Consider the following 20,614-nt stretch of genomic DNA (forward strand, 5'->3'; position numbering starts at 1 on the left):
TCTCCCCTCCCGCTCTTTTCTCCCACCCCTCCTCCTCTCTGTTGTGTTTTTAATATTTCAGTAATATTGTCTTTCTTCTGCCCAAACCTCCCCTTCTCCCTCCTCTTTCCCTACCTCTCTTCTCCTCCCCAACTCTCGTCTTCCCCTCGTTTCCCTGCTCTTACTCCTCTCTCCCTGCTGCTCTCCACTTCCCACCTCACCTCACCTCTCCCTCTCCCTGCCCCCATATCTTCTCTCCACACCCCCACCATTCACTGTCTCCACTCGGGATGATGAGAGGGACGAGCAGATGAGGTGTGGGACAGATGATGTGGGGGGAATGGGCAGAGTGCAGAGTGACAGATCAGGTAGGGGACAGAAAGAGGGACAGATAGAGGGGGTGAATAGGGTGGGGGGGATGGGAAGAGGCTCACATTGATGGCAACAGACAGGAACAGTAGGGGAGAGTTTCAGATGAGGTGGCAGAGCGAAGAGGGTCACGGAGGGTACAGGGAGAGCAATGGATGAGCTGGGCGTGGATGGGAAGGGGCACAGGGAGGGGGATGGACGGGGTGAGGTTGGGGAGAGGGATGGATAGACCCGGAGACAGGGATGGCACAGACATGAGAGGATCAGATGGGGAGGGGGACTTTCATAGTGGGGACAGACAGGGTGGGGATGGAGACAGATGGAGAGAGGGATGGACGAGGTGGGGACAGTCAGGGTGGGATACATCAAGCTCTGTATCCTGTAGTCGGGGGATTGTCTGGGAAAGGGGGATCATTTTTCTGAGGGAACAGTGCCCCTCACTGCTCATGATGAACCTGTTTTCTCTCCTCAGGCTCTGGGGTTCCAACACATTCTGTCCATCGAATTGCAGACCCCAGGGGTAAGTGAGAACTCCCCTCCCCTGTGATGCCCACCACAGCTCAGGGGGACAGAGGAAAAGGGGTTGGGGTGGATCAGATCGGGGAAGGTGGGGGGGAGGGGAGAGATGGGAAGGATGTTGGAAGGGGTTGAGTGGGAGGGTAATAGGTGGGGACAGAAGAGGAGGATGGGTGACAAGGAGGCTGACGGAAAGGAAAAAGGGTGAGGGGAGATGGGCAGGGGAGAGAGGAGAGGGGAACGAGGTGGAGGGTTGAGTGAGGTAAGAAGACTCCATTTCCCAGCCACAATGATGAGTTGTGTGTGTTCTCCCCACAGATTTTTTCCTGCTGTCCGATAACCAGGACCTGAGAGAGGCTGTGAAGAGCAGACAAATGCCCCTCACCAAGCTCCACACCCAGGCCACCCTGGCAGGCGGTGAGCGGTGACACCCTCCCTCTGCTCTGAACCAGAGTTTAACACGGTTTGGGATAGGGCGACAGAGACCACTGAGTTCGAGAAACCTCCACCAGGGCTACTGTGTCCAGCTCTGGTCAACCTTTGGAGAGGGCACGAACCTTGTGAGGCAGTGAGATGGGAGGGGCAGTGAGGAGGGAGCGTCACACTGTGGGATGGGCGGTGAGGAGGGAGCGTCACGGTGAGGGAGTGTCACGTTGTTGGAGGGGCGGTGAGGAGGGAGCGTCTCACTGTGGGAGGGGCGGTGAGGAGGGAGCGTCACACTGAGGGAGGGGCGGTGAGGAGGGAGCGTCACGCTGAGGGAGGGGCGGTGAGGAGGGAGCGTCACGCTGAGGGAGGGGCAGTGAGGAGGGAGCGTCACGCTGTGGGAGGGGCGGTGAGGAGGGAGCGTCACGCTGAGGGAGGGGCGGTGAGCAGGGAGCGTCACGCTGAGGGATGGGCGGTGAGGAGGGAGCGTCACGGTGAGGGAGTGTCACGTTGTTGGAGGGGCGGTGAGGAGGGAGCGTCTCACTGTGGGAGGGGCGGTGAGGAGGGAGCGTCACACTGAGGGAGGGGTGGTGAGGAGGGAGCGTCTCACTGTTGGAGGGGCGGTGAGGAGGGAGCGTCTCACTGTGGGAGGGGTGGTGAGGTGGGAGCGTCACGCCGAGGGAGGGGCGGTGAGGAGGGAGCGTCTCACTGTTGGAGGGGCGGTGAGGAGGGAGCGTCTCACTGTGGGAGGGGAGGTGAGGAGGGAGTGTCACGCTGTTGGAGGGGCAGTGGGGAGGGAGGGTCTCACTGTGGGAGGGGAGGTGAGGAGGGAGCGTCACGCTGAGGGAGAGGCGGTGAGGAGGGAGCATCACGCCGTGGGAGGGGCGGTCAGGAGAGAGCGTCACGCTGAGGGAGAGGCGGTGAGGAGGGAGCACCGTGCCGTGGGAGGGGCGGTGAGGAGGGAGTGTCACGCTGTGGGAGGGGCGGTGAGGAGGGAGCATCACTCCGAGGGAGGGGCGGTGAGGAGGGAGCGTCACGCTGTAGAAGGGGCGGTGAGGAGGGAGTGTCACGCTGTTGGAGGGGCGGTGAGGAGGGAGCGTCTCACTGTTGGAGGGGCGGTGAGGAGGGAGCGTCTCACTGTGGGAGGGGAGGTGAGGAGGGAGTGTCACGCTGTTGGAGGGGCAGTGAGGAGGGAGTGTCTCACTGTGGGAGGGGAGGTGAGGAGGGAGCGTCACGCCGTGGGAGGGGCGGTGAGCAGGGAGCGTCACTCCGAGGGAGGGGCGGTGAGGAGGGAGCGTCACGCTGTGGGAGGGGCGATGAGGAGGGAGTGTCATGCTGTTGGAGGGGCGGTGAGGAGGGAGCGTCGCACTGAGGGAGGGGCGGTGAGGAGGGAGCGTCACACTGAGGGAGGGGCGGTGAGGAGGGAGCGTCTCACTGTTGGACAGGCGGTGAGGAGGGAGCGTCTCACTGTGGGAGGGGTGGTGAGGTGGGAGCGTCACGCCGAGGGAGGGGCGGTGAGGAGGGAGCGTCACGCCGTGGGAGGGGCGGTGAAGAGGGAGCGTCACGCCGTGGGAGGGGCGGTGAGGAGGGAGCGTCACACTGAGGGAGGGGTGGTGAGGAGGGAGCGTCACGCCGTGGGAGGGGCGGTGAGGAGGGAGCGTCTCGCCGTGGGAGGGGCAGTGAGGAGGGACCGTCATGCCGGGGGAGGGGCAGTGAGGAGGGAGCGTCACGCCGTAGGAGGGGCGGTGAGGAGGGAGTGTCACGCTGTGGGAGGGGCGGTGAAGAGGGAGCGTCACGCCGTGGGAGGGGCGGTGAGGAGGGAGCGTCACACTGAGGGAGGGGTGGTGAGGAGGGAGCGTCACGCCGTGGGAGGGGCGGTGAGGAGGGAGCGTCTCGCCGTGGGAGGGGCAGTGAGGAGGGACCGTCATGCCGGGGGAGGGGCAGTGAGGAGGGAGCGTCACGCCGTAGGAGGGGCGGTGATGTGGGAGCGTCACACTGTGGGAGGGGCGGTGAGGAGGGAGTGTCACACTGTGGGAGGGGCAGTGAGCGTCACACTAGGTGAGGAGGGAACGCTGATATGTGTCTTTGACACTCTCCCTCCCTTTTTCACTCTCTGTCTGACTCCCTCTTCACCTCTCTCTCTCTCTTTCTCCCTTCCACTCGCCCCTCTCCTTTCCCTTCTCCCTCCCTGTCCCTCTCCCTCACCCTCTGTCTTGCACACAGAACTCCCTCTGATATTGTATCTGCCTCAAGGACCCCAAGAACAGCTTCGACCCCTCCTGTTAATCATGTGAGTGTGAAATAGACTTTTCCACCACTGTCCCCACCCGCCAATGCATCTAAACCCCTCCGATAATTGATCCGTTCCTGTGTATGTATGATGAGGATGTGACTGGTTGCTCTGTGAGTGATTCCTCTTCTGGTTGAATTGTCCAACATCTCTTTGGGGTCTGAGAGTGGGTCACCAATAGGGGACTCGTCGGTTGTACACACCTTCACACCCAGTGGTCAGTTCCCCTCCCACACCCCAACCGTCCCCACCACTGGACTCTGCAGAGAAACGTTCCAGATGGGCTGCGAATGCACCCACAGTCAAACAGCCTTGTCTGGACATTGGCGGGGTGGGGTTTGGTGGGCCACCCTATAGTGACACCCCTGTCTTCTCACAGGGACCAGGATCCGAGCGGACGGTGTCTCCAGGAGCGGATCCAGCTGGACTGGGGGTCGGTGATGGCGTCCCAGCACGGGGTTCTTGTGGTCAGAGTGGGTGGCCAGTGGCACAGAGGCTGGAGACCGGGGTCGCTGGATGGCATGGAGCAGCTGAGCACTCTGGAGTACGTGGAGGGGAGGGAGTGGTGAAGTGGAGTGGGGAGGGAAAGGGAAGTAAGGGAGGGGGAGTGGAAGGAGAGGATAAGGAAGGAAGGGTAGGGAGTGGGGAAAGGGAGCAAGAGTGGAGGGGAAATGATTTAGGAGAGGGTGAGAGGAAGGAGGGGAGGGAGAGAGTAGGAGGGAGGGAGGAAGGGAGGAGGAGGAGAGGGGGAGAGGGGTGGGAGAAGGGGATGGGGGGATGGAGAAGGGAGATGGAGGGACTGAATGGTGGGATGTGGGAGGGAACTGACCAGGAACGGTCAGACTCTGTGAGCAGGGATCACCCCCTGGGTGTCCACTCTGACTGACTCCACCTGTTTCCAGGACCCTCCTGAAGATGGAGCTTGTGGACCGGACGAGAGTCGGTGTCTATGGGAAGGTGGGTGCAACCCAATCTCACCCCATATCAACCCCACCATTTTCCCTCCACCTGACCCTGTATGACCCTACATTGCACACTAAGCCAACCTGACACAAGTCTCTGGGAGTTCATTCATGCATCCCTCTGCGAATGGATCCTCAACTGACCAACAGTCACAATCAGCCACGATTACTCTCAACCCTGGTACTCCACAGGGCTGTGTCCTCAGCCCCCTCCGAAACCCCCTGTACCCTCACGTCTGTGTGACCAGGTCCTGCTCCAACTACATCCACAAATTTGCAGTTGGTAAGACCGTAACGGGTTGTATCTCAAATCACTTAACGTGGAGTCAGAGTACAGTAAGGAGACAGAGAGCTTACTGACATAGTGTCATGACGATAACATTTCTCTCAATGTCAACAAAACAAAAGAACTGATTTCAGGAAAGGGACAAGTCCATATGCTCTTGTCTACATCAACAAGTGTTGAGGCTGAGAGCTTCAAGTTCATAGGAGTAAACATCACCAACAGCCTGTCCTGGTCCAGGTGAGAAAGCTCACCACCATCTCTATTTCCTCAGGAGGTTAAGGAAATTTGGCATGGCCCCATTGACCCTCACTAATCTTTATCGGTACAGCACAGAAAGCATCCTATCAAGAAGCATCACAGTTTGCTCTGCCAGTGACCACAAGGAACTTCAGACTTGTGACACAGCTCAGCACATCACAGAAACCAGACTCCCCTCCATGGACTCTGTCTACACTTCTCACTGTCTCAGTGAAGCAGCCAGAATAATCAAAGCCCCACCCACACCAGACATTCTCTCTTCCCCCCTCTCCCGTCGGGCAGAAGATACAAAAGCCTGAAAGCTCACACCACCATGCTCAAGGACAGATTCTACCCCACTGTGATCAGACTCTTGAACAGGCCTCTTGTACGTTAAGATGGACTCTTGGCCCCACAATCTACCTTGTTATGATGCTGCACTTTATTGTCTACCTGCACTGCACTCTTTTAGAAGCTTTTATACTTTATTCTGCATTTTGTTGTTGTTTTACCTTGTTCTACCTCAATGCACTGTGTAATCTGATCTGTGTGAACAGTATGGAAGGCAAGTTTTTCCACTGTATCTCAGTAAGTGTGACAGTAGTAAACCAATTCCAGTACCTGTCCCATCATCAGCCCCATCTGACCCCACATCAAACCATTAACCCCCTGACTCCACACTAATCCCACCTGACCCTGTATTAACTCTGTCTGACCCTGTCCTTATACTGCACTGACCCACTTACCCATAAGACATTGGAGCAGAATTAGGCCATCGTGGCTGATTTATTATCCCTCTCAACCATCTTCTCCTGCCTTCTCCCCGTAACCTTTGTTGCCCTGACTAATCAAGAACCTATCAATCTTTGCTTTAAATATACCCAATGACTTGACCTCCACAGATTCACCACCCTCGGGCTAAAGAAATTCCTCCTCACCACTGTTCTAAATGGACGTCCTCTATTCTGAGACAGTGCTCACTGCTCCTAGACTTCCCACTATAGGAAATATCCTCTCCACACCCATTTTGTCTTGGTCTTTCAATATTCAAAAGGTTTCAATGAGATCTCCCTCATTCTTCTAAACTCCAGTGAGTGCAGGCCCAGAGCCATCAAATGATCCTCATACATTTTCGGAATCATTCTCACGGGCCTCCTCTGGACCCTCTCCAATGCCAGCATATGCTTTCTCAGTTAAAGGACCCAAAACTGCTCACAATGTCCCAGTGCGGTCTGACCAATGGCTTACATAGCCTCAGCATTGCATCCTTGCTTTCATATTCTAGTCCTCTCAAAATTTATGCTAACGTTGTATTTGCCTTCTGTATCACCAACTCAACCCTCAAGGTAACCTTTCAGGAATCCTGCACAAGAACTCCCAAGACCCTTTGCACCTCTGATTTTCACACCCCTACTCGCTGTTACTCTGATTGACAGAGACCCCAGATGGAACCTGCATTGACCCTCAGTGACCTCACATGACTCTGCCCTGATCATTGTCGTTCAGACCTTGACCCCACCCTGACCCTTGCACTCACCATGACCTTTGCCTTGACTTGTCCCTGCACTGACCCCTGAACTTGCTCCAGCTCTGAGCTCATGCTCCTTCTCTCTGACCCCTGCCCTGTTGATATTGCAGGGGTTTGGGGGTTTCCTGGCACTGAAGGTCCTAGGCCTGATGGACGGGTTGATTCAGTGTGGAGCCGCTGTATCTCCCATCACGGACTTCAGACTGCAGGGTAAGCTGACTGACACAGTACTGGACCTGTGTGTGTGAGAGGGGGAGAGAATGAGAGTGCAGGGTTGTGTGTGTGTGAGAGAGGGATTATGTATGTTAAGTGTGTGCATGTGAGAGATAGGAAGTGTTCAAGTGTGTGAGCCTATAAGCCCATAAGATATAGGAGCAGAATAAGGCCATTTGGCCCATCGAGTCTGCTCTGCCATTTCATCTATTTTCCTCTCAGCACCAATATCCTGCCTTCTAAATGATCAATAATATATCAACCTCTGCTTTAAATATACATAATAACTTGGCCTCCACAGCTGCCTGTGGCAACGAATTCCACAGATTCACCACTCTCTGGCTAAAGAAATTCCTCCTCATCCCCGTTCTGATGCCCCTCTATTTTGACTCCTGTGTGGTCTGCTTTTAGTTTCCCCCACCATAGGAAACATCCTCTCCACATCCACTCTATCGAGGCCTTTCACCATTCAATAGGTTTCAGGGCTGAGTGTGCACATGAAAAAGAGGAAATATGTGTACAGTTGTGTGAGAGGGAGTGTGTGTGTGTGAGAGAGAGAGTCAGAGGAACTTACTTATATCAGCTGCTGTTTATTGATTACAGCTCAGTGTTCAACACAATTATACCCTCAGTACTAATCAACAAGCTCCAAAACCTGGGCCTCTGTACCTCTCTCTGCAACTGGATCCTTGTCTTCCTCATCAGGAGACCACAGTCAGTGCAGATTGGAAATAACATCTCTTTCTCACTGACAATCAACACTAGTACACATCAATGATGCGTGCTTAGCCCACTGCTCTACTCTGTCTACAGTCACGACTCTGTGGCTAGGCACAGCTCAAATACCATCGATAAATTTGCCGATGACACAGCTATTGCTGGCAGAGTTTCAGATGGTGACGAGGGGGTGTACAGGAGTGAGATCGATCAGCTGGTTGAGTGGTCTCACAACAACAAACTTGCACTCAACATCAGTCAGATCAAGGAATTCCTTGTGGACTTCAGGAAGGGGAAGTCGAGGGAACACACAGTAGTCCTCACCAAGAGATCAGCAGTGGAAAGGATGAGCAGTTCCAAACTCCTGGGTGTAACATCTCTGAGGATCTATCCTGGACCCAACATATTGATGCAATTACAAAGAAGGCACAACAGTGGTGAAATTTCATTGGGAGTTTAAGGAGACTTGGTAATGTTACCAAAAACTCTCACAAATCTCTACAGTCGTGCCATGGAGAGCATTCTAACTGGTTGCATCACTGTCTGGTATGGAGAGATCACTGCACAGGATCGGGAAAAGCTGCAGAAAGTTGTAAACTCAGCCAGCTCCAACATAGGCACTAGCCTCCCCAGTATCGAGGACACCTTCAAAAAGTGATCCCCAAAACGGCGGCATCCATCATTAAGGACCCCCATCACCCAGGACATGCCCTCTTCTCATTGCTACCATCAGGGAGGAGGTACAGCAGCCTGAAGACAGTCAGGAACAGCTTCCTCCCCTCCGCTATCAGGTTTCTGAATGGATGGTGAACCCATGAACACCACCCCACTATTTTATTCCTTTCTTTTTGCACTATTTACTTAATTTTATTTCTTTCTTTCTTATTGTAATTTATAGTTTATTATGTATTGCACTGTACCGCTGCTGCAAAACATCAAATTTCATGACATATGTCAGTGATATTAAACCTGATTCTGATTTGGTGTGTGTGATAGAGAGATGGGGTGTGTGTGTGTGTGTGTGTGTGTGTGTGTGTGTGTGATAGAGAGATGCTGTATGTGTGTGTACATACCTGTAACAGGAAGTTGTCTCTGTAGCCTATTAACTCCCTGCACACCATGTCTCTGAATACCCCAAGTTGCCCTGTTCCCCATCGGTGAGCTGGCACTTCCCCCATGTCCACACACGTTAACATATTCCACAGCCAAACTGCCCTCTGCTCTGTCGATAACCCACCCCAACATTCCTCATGGGACCGACACTCGTGCTGTCACCAACTCTGGACTGTGACTCTGCCCCAGGCACCCCACTGGGAGCCGACACTGAGTGATTGTGGAACAGTACATCACAGGAACAGGCCCTGTCTGTGCCAAAATTTATCCTATCATGTTCCCCACCCCTCCACCTGTCCATATGTCGGTTACTGGGTGGGTTTAATGGCCTCTTCCTGGGACGACAGCCTGCGTTCAGTGGGAGGGGTTACCTGGACATACGCTCGTGGGATTAGTGGGGGTGCAGTCCCAGAAGAGTTTGGTGTGTCTGAGTCCTCTGTCTCCTCCCTGTCACAGCTGCCACATTCTCCGAGAGGTACCTGGGTTTGTCAGCGCGACAGGACGAGAGTTATGTGGTGAGTGTGTACTGTAGTTGCTTCAGTGTGGGATAGTGAGGGAGGGGCGGTGAGGAGGGAGTGTGACACTGTGGGAGGGGCAGTGAGGAGGGAGTGTCGTGCTGTGGGAGGGGCGGTGAGGAGGGAGCATCACGCTGTGGGAGGGGCGGTGAGGAGGGGCGGTGAGGAGGGATTGTCACGCTGAGGGGGGGCGGTGAGGAGGGAGCGTCACGCTGTGGGAGGGGCGGTGAGGAGGGAGTGTCTCACTATGGGACGGGCGGTGAGGAGGGAGTGCTCTGCTGAGAGAGGGGTGGTGAGGAGGGAGTGTCACACTGTGGGAGGGGCGGTGAGGTGGGAGCATCACGCTGTGGGAGGGGCGGTGAGGAGGGAGTGCTCTGCTGTGGGAGGGGCGGTGAGGAGGGAGCGTCACGCTGAGGGAGGGGTGGTGAGGAGGGAGTGTCACGCTGTGGGAGGGGCAGTGAGGAGGGAGTGTCACACTGAGGGAGGGGCGGTGAGGAGGGAGTATCACGCTGTGGGAGGGGCGGTGAGGAGGGAGCGTCACGCTGAGGGAGGGGCGGTGAGGAGGGAGCGTCACGCTGTGGGAGGGGCGGTGAGGAGGGAGTGTCTCACTATGGGACGGGCGGTGAGGAGGGAGTGCTCTGCTGAGAGAGGGGTGGTGAGGAGGGAGTGTCACGCTGTGGGACGGGCGGTGAGGAGGGAGCGTCACACTGTGGGACGGGCGGTGAGGAGGGAGTGTCACACTGTGGGAGGGGCGGTGAGGAGGGAGTGCTCTGCTGTGGGAGGGGCGGTGAGGAGGGAGCGTCACGCTGAGGGAGGGGTGGTGAGGAGGGAGTGTCACGCTGTGGGAGGGGCAGTGAGGAGGGAGTGTCGTGCTGTGGGAGGGGCGGTGAGGAGGGAGCGTCACACTGTGGGAGGGGCGGTGAGGAGGGATTGTCACGCTGAGGGGGGGCGGTGAGGAGGGAGCGTCACGCTGTGGGAGGGGCGGTGAGGAGGGAGTGTCTCACTATGGGACGGGCGGTGAGGAGGGAGTGCTCTGCTGAGAGAGGGGTGGTGAGGAGGGAGTGTCACGCTGTGGGACGGGCGGTGAGGAGGGAGCGTCACACTGTGGGACGGGCGGTGAGGAGGGAGCGTCACGCTGAGGGAGGGGTGGTGAGGAGGGAGTGTCACGCTGTGGGGGGGCGGTGAGGAGGGAGCGTCACGCTGTGGGAGGGGTGGTGAGGAGGGAGTGTCACGCTGAGGGAGGGGCGGTGAGGAGGGAGTGTCACGCTGTGGGAGGGGCGGTGAGGAGGGAGCGTCACGCTGTGGGAGGGGTGGTGAGGAGGGAGTGTCACGCTGACGGAGGGGCGGTGAGGAGGGAGTGTCACGCTGAGGGAGGGGCAGTGATGAGGATCAGTGAGATGGGAGGGAGGAGGGAGCGATCCTGGAGCAGGGTGAGGAGGGGGCGATCGTGCTGTGGGAGGGTGTGAAGGTGAGGGAGCCAATGCAGTAGGAACACTTTAATGCAATGTGCCAGATGTGCTGTTCATTTGCAGAAAGCATCAGTCCTGGGGGAGGTGGAGAGGCTGAGGGGTAAAAGACTGCTCCTCGCTCACGGCACTGCAGACGGTAAGTTATATCGGGACAACAAAGCCAACAGCCCAGTGTGGCACTCAGAGTGGTGAAAGAGGGCTCTATTCTGGGAAGGGTGCAGAGAAAAGGCAATGTTCTGTGAGGGGCAGTGAGGAGGGAGGGCAGTGTTGTGGGAGGGGCAATGAGGAGGGAGCATCGCACATTGGGAGGAGTGGTGAGGAGGAGGGAGGGCAGTGTTGTGGAAGGGGTGGTGCTGTCTATATTCATGCAAGGGCTCTCTGTATAAATAGATAGTCTGTGTTCACTCATGGCCGGGATGTATGTTTGATAGAATAGCACTCTCAGTAAACCCCTCTCTTTCAGTACAAACCTGTCAATACACCCTTCCCTCAGTACACACCTCCCCTTCACTACACCACTCCCTCAGTACTCCACCTTCAGTACACTCCCCCCTCAGTACACCTGTCTATCAGTATAGCCCCTCCCTCAGTGCATCCTTCTGTCGGTCACTACCCCTCTCTCAGTACAGCACTGTTGACAGTACAACCTCTCTCTCTCTCTCTTTCTGACAGCCACTGTACACTTCCAGCACACAGCTGAGTTAGTTAAGCAACTGGTGGACACCAAGGCCAACTACACACTGCAGGTAGGGTGTGTGGGGAGAGCCTTTTTGCACGGCATAGTTAAACCATCATCGCTCACGACCCCTGGGGCCATCGGGAATCACCTGATCCTCACTCCCTCGGCTGGTCCTCGGGCCAGGCATGGCTTGCCCCTCCTTGTCCATCTTCCTACATTTCTGTCAACCATCAGTAGCTACGTGGTGTCCCAGAGGAAAGGGGTGTGGAGTAACGACAACGAGGTTGCATGCAGGTCAGGCAGCCTCAGTGGGGGCTGGGGCAGAGATAATGCCCCCCTTATTGTGGGGTGGGGGGAAGGTGTTAAGAGTTCACTGGTGGGGAAGCATTGTGACAATTGCAGAGGGTGTGGGTGAGAACACACTTGAAGCAGTGTGCACAGTTCTGGTCCCCTTGTTTATGAAGAAATACACTGGTATTAGAGACAGTCTGAGGGAGATTCAGAATCAAAATCAGGTTTATTATCACTGACCAATGACGGGAAATTTGCTGTTTTGCAACAGCAGTACAGAGCAATATATAACAATTATAATAAGAATACACACACACACACAATATATATAGTATACTGTATATCGTGGAAAAAGACAGCAAGATAGTGAGGTAGTGTTCACGGGTTCAATGTCCGTTCGGGAATCTGATGGCGGAGGGGAAGAAGCTGTTCCTGAATCGTTGAGTGTGGGTTGTATCACAACCAGTTAGACTGCTCTCCATGGTACATCTGTGGAAATTTGCAAGAGTCTTTGGTGACATACCAAATCTCCTCAAACTCCTAATGAAATACAATGCCTATAAAAAGTATTCACCCCACCCCCGTGGAAGTTTTCATGTTTTATTGTTTTACAACATGGAATCACAGTGGATATAATTTGGCTTTTTTGACACTGATCAACAGAGAAAGACTCTTTCATGTCAAAGTGTAAATAAATCTCTGCAAACTGATCTAAAATAATTACAAATATAAAACGCAAAATAATTGATTGCATAAGTGTTCACCCCCCCCCTTTAATATGACACACCAAATCATCACTAGTGCAGCTAATTGGTTTTAGAAGTCACATAATTACTTAAATGAAGATCTGGTTTCGGAGATCTGTGTGCAGTCAAGGTGTTTCAATTGAGTATAGTAAAAAATACAGCTGTATCTGGAAGGTCCAACTGCTGGTGAGTCAGTATCCTGGCAAAAACTACATCATGAAGACAAAAGAACACTCCAAGCAACTCCATGAAAAGCACAAGTCAGGAGATGGATACAAGAAAATGTCCAAGTCACTGAATATCCCTTGGAGTACAGTTAAGTCAATCATCAAGAAATGGAAAGAATATGGTACAGCTGTAAACTTGCCGAGAGCAGGCTGTCCTCAAAAACTGAGTGACCATGCAAGAAGGGGACTAGTGAGGGTGGTCACCAAGAAACCTATGACAACTCTGGAGAGTTACAAACTTCAGAGGCTGAGATGGGAGAGACTGCGCACACAGCAACTGTTGCCCGGGTGCTTTATGGGAGAGTGGCAAAGAGAAAGCCACTGTTGAAAAAACTCCCATTAAATCTCAGCTAGAGTTTGCCAGAAGGCATGTGGGAGACTCTGAAGTCAGCTGGAAGAAGGTTCTATGGTCTGATGAAACCAAAATTGAGCTTTTTGGCCCTCAGTCAAACACTGCACATCAAAAACACAGCATCTCTACCATGAAGCATGAGGGTGGCTGCATCATGCTGTGGGGATGCTTCACTGCAGCAGGCTCTGGAAGGCTTGTGAAGGTAGAGGGTAAAATGGGTGCAACAAAATACAGGGAAATCCTGGAGGAAAACTTGAAGTCTGAAAGAGAAATGCGACTTGGGAGAAGATTTGTTTTCCAGCAAGACAATGACCCCAAGCATAAAGACAAAACTACACAGGAATGGCTTAAAAACAACAAAGCTAATGTCCTGGAGTGGCCAAATCAGAGTCCAGACCACAATCCAATTGAGAATTTGTTACTGAACTTGAAAAGGTCTGTTCACTCACAATCCCCATGCAATCTGACAGACCTTGAGCAGTTTTGTAAAGAAGGATGGGGAAAAATTAGTGTCCAGATGTGCAAAGCTGATAGAGACCTATCCACACAGACTCAAGGCTGTAATTGCTCCCAAAGGTGCATCTACTAGATACTCGCTTGAAGGGGGTGAATATTTACGCAATCAATTATTTCACGTTTTATATTTGTAATTAATTTCGATCACTTTGTAGAGATCTATTTTCACTTTGACACAAAAGTGTCTTTCTCTGTTGATCAGTGTCAAAAAAAAAGCCAAATTAAATCCACTGTGATTCAATGTTGTAAAACAATAAAACATGAAAACCTCCAAGGGTGGTGAATACTTCTTCTAGGCACTGTATAGCTGCTGGTGTGCCTTCTTTGTAATTACATTGGACCCAGGATAGATCCGCAGAGATGGTGACACTCAGGAACTTGAAACTGCTTGTCCTTTCCACTGCTGAATCCTCACTGAGGACTGGTGCGTGTTCCCTCGATTTCCCATTCCTTAGTGTTACTAACATTGAGTGCAAGATTATTGTTGTGACGACCTACTCCAGGGTAGTTCCTGGGACCAAAAGGTTGCCCCATCGGGAGGGGGTGGACAGTTTGGATCTGTATCCTGTGGAGCGTAGAAGAAGAAGGGAGGACCTTATACAACAATCTTGGACCCTGTGGGGTAGTGACAGGGGAGATGTGGGGATGTTACAAGATTGAGGTTATTTAACACTGGGGTGTGTGGGGATGACGTCTATCAGAGGGAGCATAATCTCTTGAATTCTCTGTCCTCCTGAGGGTGATGGAGGCTGAATCACTGGAGTTAGAGAAGTTCTAAAGAGGAGATTTAAATGTTTTGAAAATCAGGTGGGACTGGGACACAAGTGGAAATGGGGGGAGATCAGACATGATCACGTCGTGTGGAGGGGCTGGGTCACGAGTGGACTAAGGGCAGCAGAATAGTGTAGCGGTTAGTGTAATGTTTTATAGCACCAGTGATCAGGCTTCAATTCCTGCCACCGTTTGTAAGGAGTTTGTGTGTTCTCCCGTGACTGCGTGGGTTTCTCTGCGTGCTCTGGTGTCCTCCCACACTCCAAGTAGCTACGTATAGGTTAGGGTCATGCTCTGTTGGTGCTGGAAGCATGGCGACACTAACAGGCTGCCCCCAGCACATGCTCGGACTGGTTTTCAATGTCTTGATAAACATGTGACAAATGAAGCTGAAGTTCATCTTAAATTTCAGAAACTCTCTCCCTTGACAGCACCATTTCACAACAGCTCCACACAGACTATAGGGATTCGGGGAGACGGCGCATTCCCGCCTTCCTGAGGGGACGGAGGTTGGAGGGTGAGGTTGTAATCAATCAATCAGACACATTTCTCACTCCTTCTGCCTCAGGTAAAGGGGGAGTGGAGATTCCACCAGCACATGGGATTCCATTACTGGAGACTCATCACACCAGTCTCACTGCTTGTCTGCTTGTTCATTGATTGATTTATTGAGATACAGCGCCGAGCAGGGCCCTTCTGGCCCTTCGAGCTGTGCCGCCCAGCAACACACCAATTTAACCCTCATCTAACCGCGGGACAATTTACAACGACCAATTAGCCTACCAACCGGTATGTCTCTGGGCTGCTGGAGCAAACTGGAGCACCTGGAGGAAACCCATGTGGTGAAGGCGACAACGTACGAACTCCTTACAGACAGTGGCAGGAATTGATCCTCGATTGCTGGCGCTATGAAGCGTTGTGCGAAGCACTACGCTATGTGCTCGAGGAGATGGCTCACCCCTCACCTCCCTGTGAGACCTGATCCTGAGAATTAACGTTCCAAGTGGAGATGAGACCACGGGGGCTGGGATCTGTACCAATAAACTGGCAGAGGAAGTGGTAGAAGCAAGGACAATTACAACAGCTGAGAGGCATTTGGACAGGTGGGGGGCAAAGAGGTTAGGAAGCTTTGCCAAATCTTGTGTCACTAGAATGAGCAGGAGACGAGGGGTTGCTTATGAAAGGCAGGTTAATCACAGCAGATCTGTCTGAAAGGGTTGTAGAAAGATGGGAAAGGGCAGAGGGCAAGGGACAGAGAAGCAAATAATGCCATGCGCCTGAGACGCACAGGAGAGAAACAAAACACTGTAGGTGTGGCCACACTTCGGAGGTCAGACAACGTCTGTGGTGAGAAAACTCCCCATATTGACCTGCAGTGTGTCCCACTCTGGAGATTCCAGAGAGGACAGGGAGGCTAAACTGCACCCTTCCCCAGATGAGGTGTCTGCAAGGTGAAGCTTGGAGCAGGGAGTGGAGAGGGGGAAAACACACAAAATGCTGCCTTTTATGGTGGACGGAGCAAAGGTGCTCAACACAATGGCTCCTCCAGTCTGCGTTGGCTGTCACTGATGTAGAGGAGGCTGCACTGGGAATACCAGATACAATAATTGAACCCAAAAGTCTCACAGGTGAAGAGGAGAAGGGGGATTGGATGGTGATGGAAGTAGGGGAAGGGAGGGCAGTCCATGGACCAGGGTGGACAGGTCTCTGACCCGTGAGAGCGATGGTATTCTGGATCCGGGTCCCTGGGGAAGTCAGAAGGAAGGGGTGTCATGTCTGTGACCAGCTCACTGGGGAAGCTGGCAGATAAGAAGGTCTGTATTCACCTTAACAAGGCGATATTCTCTCGGCAGAGACCCCAAGCTCACAAGTACATTAGGTTTTGCTACCCTTCAGAATAGCAGGTGATTCAATGCATTATCACTGAGGTACAGATCCAGATTTATTATCATATGTCGTGAAATGTTGCAGGGCAAAGACATAAAATTACTATAACAGTGCAAGGAAAAGGGAATTCTACTAACAACAGTGGTATAATGTGGTTGAGAAAACATTTCAGATTTTTCAAATACCTTTTGCTGGACAAAGTCATTCAGATTGATGGTCCACCACCTTCTGAGGTTGGAGAACCCAGACAAATTAGCATTGTGAGGGCTGATACCCTGGGAATACAAAGCTCCCAGTTATCAATGGAACAAATCTGCCTGCAATCGTAGAGTCACACAGCAATACAGCACGGATACGGGCCCTATATTAATACATGCTAAACTTATTCTGTAGCCCCTAAAATAAATATAGTACACCATTGGACATATCATTTTGTCCACGATGCCGCGCCAAACGATGCCAATTTATACTAAATGTCCTCCTGCTGTGTTCTCCATCCATGATGCTATCACAGCTCTGGGCCTCGGAGTTCAGAGCTCATTTCCGGCGTCCTCTGTAAGGAGTTTGTACATCCTCCCTGTGACCACGTGGATTTCCCTTGGGTGCTCCGGTTTCCTCCCACAATCCAAAACGTAATGGTTATTTGGCTAATTGGTCATTGTAAATTGTCCTAAGCTTAAATCGGTGGGTTGCTGGTGGCATATCCTGAAGGGACAGAAGTGACTATCCTATGCTCTATCCCTAAATAAGTATCCCTACATTTGCCTCATCTCATCTATCTAAAAACCTGAAACTCCAATAAACCGCCTGATTTCACCACTACCCCTGGTAATCCATTCCAGGTACCCACCACTCTCTGCTTTAAAAACCTTCCCTCTCACCTCGCTTTTAAACTCACCCTCTCAGCTTAAATGCATGCCCTTTGGTATTAAACATTTTGACCCTGGGGGAAAAAAAATTATGGTTGTTTACTCTAACTACGCCTTTTATAAACTTACTAACCTCTCTCAGATCTCCCCTCAGCCTCCACTGCTCCAGAGAAAACAACACAAGTTTGTCTAACTTCTCCTTTTAACTCACGCCCTCTAATCCAGGTGCATCCTGGTGAACCTCTTCTGTACTCTCTCCAATGTCTCCACACTCTTCCTGTATTGGGCTGAGCAAAACTGCACACGATACTCCAAACTGCAGCTTGACCAGTTTTATAAGACCACAAGAGAGAAGAGAAGAATTGGGCCATCATGTCTGCTCTGCCATTCCATTATGGCTGATTTATTATCCCTCTCAACCCCATTCTCCTGCCCTCTCCACATAACCTTTGTGCCCTTACTAATCAAGAACCTATCATCCTCCGCTTTAAATATACCCTGTGACTTGGCCTCCTCAGCTATCTGTGGCAATAAATTCCACAGATTCACCACTCTCTGGCTGCAGAAATTCCTCCCTCATCTCTGTTCTAAATAAATGTCCTTGTATTCTGAGGCTGTGCCCTTTGGTGCAAGACTCCCCCACTATAGGAAATATCCTCTCCACATACACTTTATCTAGGCCTTTCAATATTAAATAGGTTTCAATGAGATCCGTAGAACATACAGCATTACAGCACACTACAGGACCTTTGGCTCACGATGTTGTGCCAGTCTTATAATCTACTCTAAAATCAATCTAATCCTTCTCTCCTGCATAGCTCTCTAATTTTCTATTATCCATGTCCTGATCTAAGAGCTTTTTAAATGTCCCTAATGTATCTGCTTCTACTACCACTCCTGGCACTATGGGTTAAAAACTACCTCGGCCACACCCCCCGATACCTTCCTCCAATCACCTTAAAATGATGCTCCCTCATATTGGCCATTTCCACCCTGGGACAAGGTCTCTGGCTATCCACAAGATCTATGCCTCTTATCATTTTGTACACCTCCACCAAATCTCTTCCCTTGCTTCCTGTAGGAACCTTGGGTATATCCCATCTGGCCCTGGGAACTTATCTATCGTAATGTTTTTCAAAAGTTCCAGCACATCCTCTTCCTTAATTTTGACATGTTACTAGCATATCAACTTGTTTTATGCTGTCCTCACATCAAACATCAAAGTCCCACTCAATGGTGAATACTGAAGCAAAGTAATGAGGACTTCCCCTGTCTCCTCCGACCCCAGGCATGTTTCCTCCACTACCCCGATTGGTCCTACCCTCACTCTGGCCATCCTCCTGTTCTTCACATACGTGTAGAACACTTTGGAGTTTTCCTTCATCCCATTCACCAAGGCCTTCTCATGTCCCCTTCTAGCTCTCCCAAGTCCAGCTCCTTCCTGGATACTTTGTAACTCTCTAGAGGGCTGCATGACCTTGGGTTCCTAAACGTTAAGTAAGCTTCTTTCTTCCTCTTGACCAGATGTTCCACATCTCTTGTCAACCATGGTTCCTTCGCCCTACCATTCTTTCCCTGCCTCAATGGGACAAACCCACCCAGAACCTCCAGCAAGTGCCCCCTAAACAACCTCCACATTTCCGTTGTGTATTTCCCTGAGTACACCCATTCCCAATTTATGCTTCTCAGTTCCTGCCTAATAGCATCATAATTCCCACTGTCTGCTCCTATCTCTCTCCAAGGTTATGGTAAAAGGTCATGGAACTGTCTCTGAAAAGCTCATCCACTGAGAGATCTGATACCTGACCTGCTTCACTGCCTAACACCAGGTCCAATATGGCCCCTCCTCTAGGTGGCCTGTCTGTGTATTGTGTCAGGAATCCTTTCTGGATATACCTAACAAATTCCACCTCGTCTAAACCTTTGGCAATAAGGAGTTGTCGATAAATATTAGGGAAGTTGAAATCACCCTTGACAACAATCCTGTTTTTTTTTGCTTTGCACCTTTCCAAAATCTGCCGCCCGATCTATTCCTCAGCGTCTCTTGTTACTATTGGGGCAGGAGGGTGGGTCTATAGAATACTCCCAATAGAGTGATTGCTCCCTTCCCATTTCTGACTTGCACCTACACTGACTCATTAGATGATCCCTCTACAACATCCTCCCTTTTTGCAGCTGTGATACTATCCCTGATTAGCAATTCCACTCCCCCCACCTCTTATCTCCCTCTCAATCCCTTTAATCCCCGGAGCATCCAGCAGCCATTCCTGCCCTGTGACAGCCAAGTCTCCACACTGGCCACAGCATCATAGTTCCATGTACTAAGTTCATCATCCTTGGTCCTGATACTACTTCTATTAAAATAGACACACTTCAACTGATCCCCACTGACTGAAGTTTTGGACTACCAACTTTCTATCCTTCCTGACAGTCTCTCTACATGCTGCATCTACCTGTACACCAACAGCTCCATCCTCTGACCTATCACTCTGGTTCCCATCCCCCTACCAACAGCTCTTACAAATCTGCCCACAGGGATATTGGTTCCCCTCAAATTCAGGGGTAATCTGTCACTTTTCTACAGGTCATAACTTCCAATGATCCACAAATCTGAAACCCTGTCCCCCACACTAATTCCTTAGCATTCTTCTAAACTCCAGTGAGTACATGTCCAGAGCCATCAAAGACTCAAACATTAACCCTTTCATTCCTGTTATCATTCTTGTAAAACATCCCCTGGACCCTCTCTAATGCCTGTACACTAGGGGCCGAAAACTGCTCTCAATACTCCAAGTGTGGTATAAGGCCTCAGCATTAAATCCTTACTTTTAAATTGGTCCTTTCTAATATGCTGTACAGCTGCATGTATCTGACAGCCCCCTGATGGGTTAAATCAGGGGCTGGTGGGAGGAGTCTTGCAGGGCTGTGGGGCACGAGCGTGACAGTGGGGGTTGTTTCATTCAGCGGGCAGGATAAGATTGGCAATAAGCACAAACTGGTTCTTGCATCTTTCTCCCCACCAGGTCTACCCAGATACAGACCACTTCTTCCGGACAGAGGGAAACAGTCGTCACCTCCAGAAAACCATCGTCAGATTCTTCCAAGACTGCTTAACCAGCAGTGGGAAGAGAGCCAAGGAGGTGTAGGCATCAGTGCCCAGGGATTGAAGCCTGGGGGACAGGGTCCCAGGAGTCAGGGCAGGAGATCCAGGCCGAGGGGGTAGGGATAGGGAATGTGCCCTTGCATGCATGGACTCAGCACCGGAATATGCCCTGGCTGACGATGGCGGCTCGGCCTGGATCATGATTACATGGATTCTTTGGTTTGTGATTTGTCTGTCGTCAATTGATTGCACCAATCTGAATCTGATCTATATCGCCATTGATTGCACTGCTCTGACTCTGATCTATATTGTCTCATTGATCGATTACCCAGTCTGAATCTCATCACAGCAGCTTGATTTTTTTTCTCTGATTTGATTACATCAGTTTGAATCTGATGTGTTGTTTGATTGATCCCACTAGTCTGAACATGAACAACACACACAAAATGCTGGAGGAACTCAGCAGGCTAGGCAGCATCTATGGAAAAGAGTACAGTCGACGTTTCGGGCCGAGATCTTTTGGTAGGACTGGAGAGAGAAAAAAAGCTAAGGAGTA

At 51.7% G+C, this 20,614-nt stretch overlaps 2 protein-coding genes across 2 annotated transcripts in view; both read left to right on the forward strand.

Annotated features, from left to right (window-relative positions):
- The window catches only part of LOC134340500 (inactive dipeptidyl peptidase 10-like), a 35,278-nt gene extending 31,260 nt beyond the window's left edge, over window positions 1-4,018 (forward strand). The window contains exons 18-20 of the mRNA XM_063037809.1: window positions 821-868; window positions 1,183-1,281; window positions 3,957-4,018. Of these exons, the coding sequence (XP_062893879.1) occupies window positions 821-868; window positions 1,183-1,281; window positions 3,957-4,018 (209 nt within the window). The remainder of the gene's footprint in view (window positions 1-820; window positions 869-1,182; window positions 1,282-3,956) is intronic.
- LOC134340501 (inactive dipeptidyl peptidase 10-like) lies at window positions 4,018-20,101 on the forward strand. Its single transcript, XM_063037810.1, has 7 exons — window positions 4,018-4,121; window positions 4,480-4,534; window positions 6,701-6,800; window positions 9,090-9,148; window positions 10,681-10,753; window positions 11,290-11,363; window positions 19,979-20,101. The coding sequence occupies exons 1-7, from the start codon at window positions 4,018-4,020 to the stop codon at window positions 20,099-20,101; spliced, it is 588 nt and encodes a 195-aa protein (XP_062893880.1).
- Window positions 20,102-20,614: the final 513 nt, after the last annotated feature.

Source organism: Mobula hypostoma, chromosome X1, assembly GCF_963921235.1.
Source record: "Mobula hypostoma chromosome X1, sMobHyp1.1, whole genome shotgun sequence".
Taxonomy (NCBI): domain Eukaryota; kingdom Metazoa; phylum Chordata; class Chondrichthyes; order Myliobatiformes; family Myliobatidae; genus Mobula; species Mobula hypostoma.

Excerpts from the sequence above, each read along its gene's own strand:
- LOC134340501 (XM_063037810.1), top strand. The coding sequence starts at position 4,018 with ATGGCGTCCCAGCACGGGGTTCTTGTGGTCAGAGTGGGTGGCCAGTGG. Across the intron at positions 4,535-6,700 it reads GAGTCGGTGTCTATGGGAAG|GGGTTTGGGGGTTTCCTGGC; the intron begins GTGGGTGCAACC and ends TTGATATTGCAG. Across the intron at positions 6,801-9,089 it reads CACGGACTTCAGACTGCAGG|CTGCCACATTCTCCGAGAGG; the intron begins GTAAGCTGACTG and ends TCCCTGTCACAG.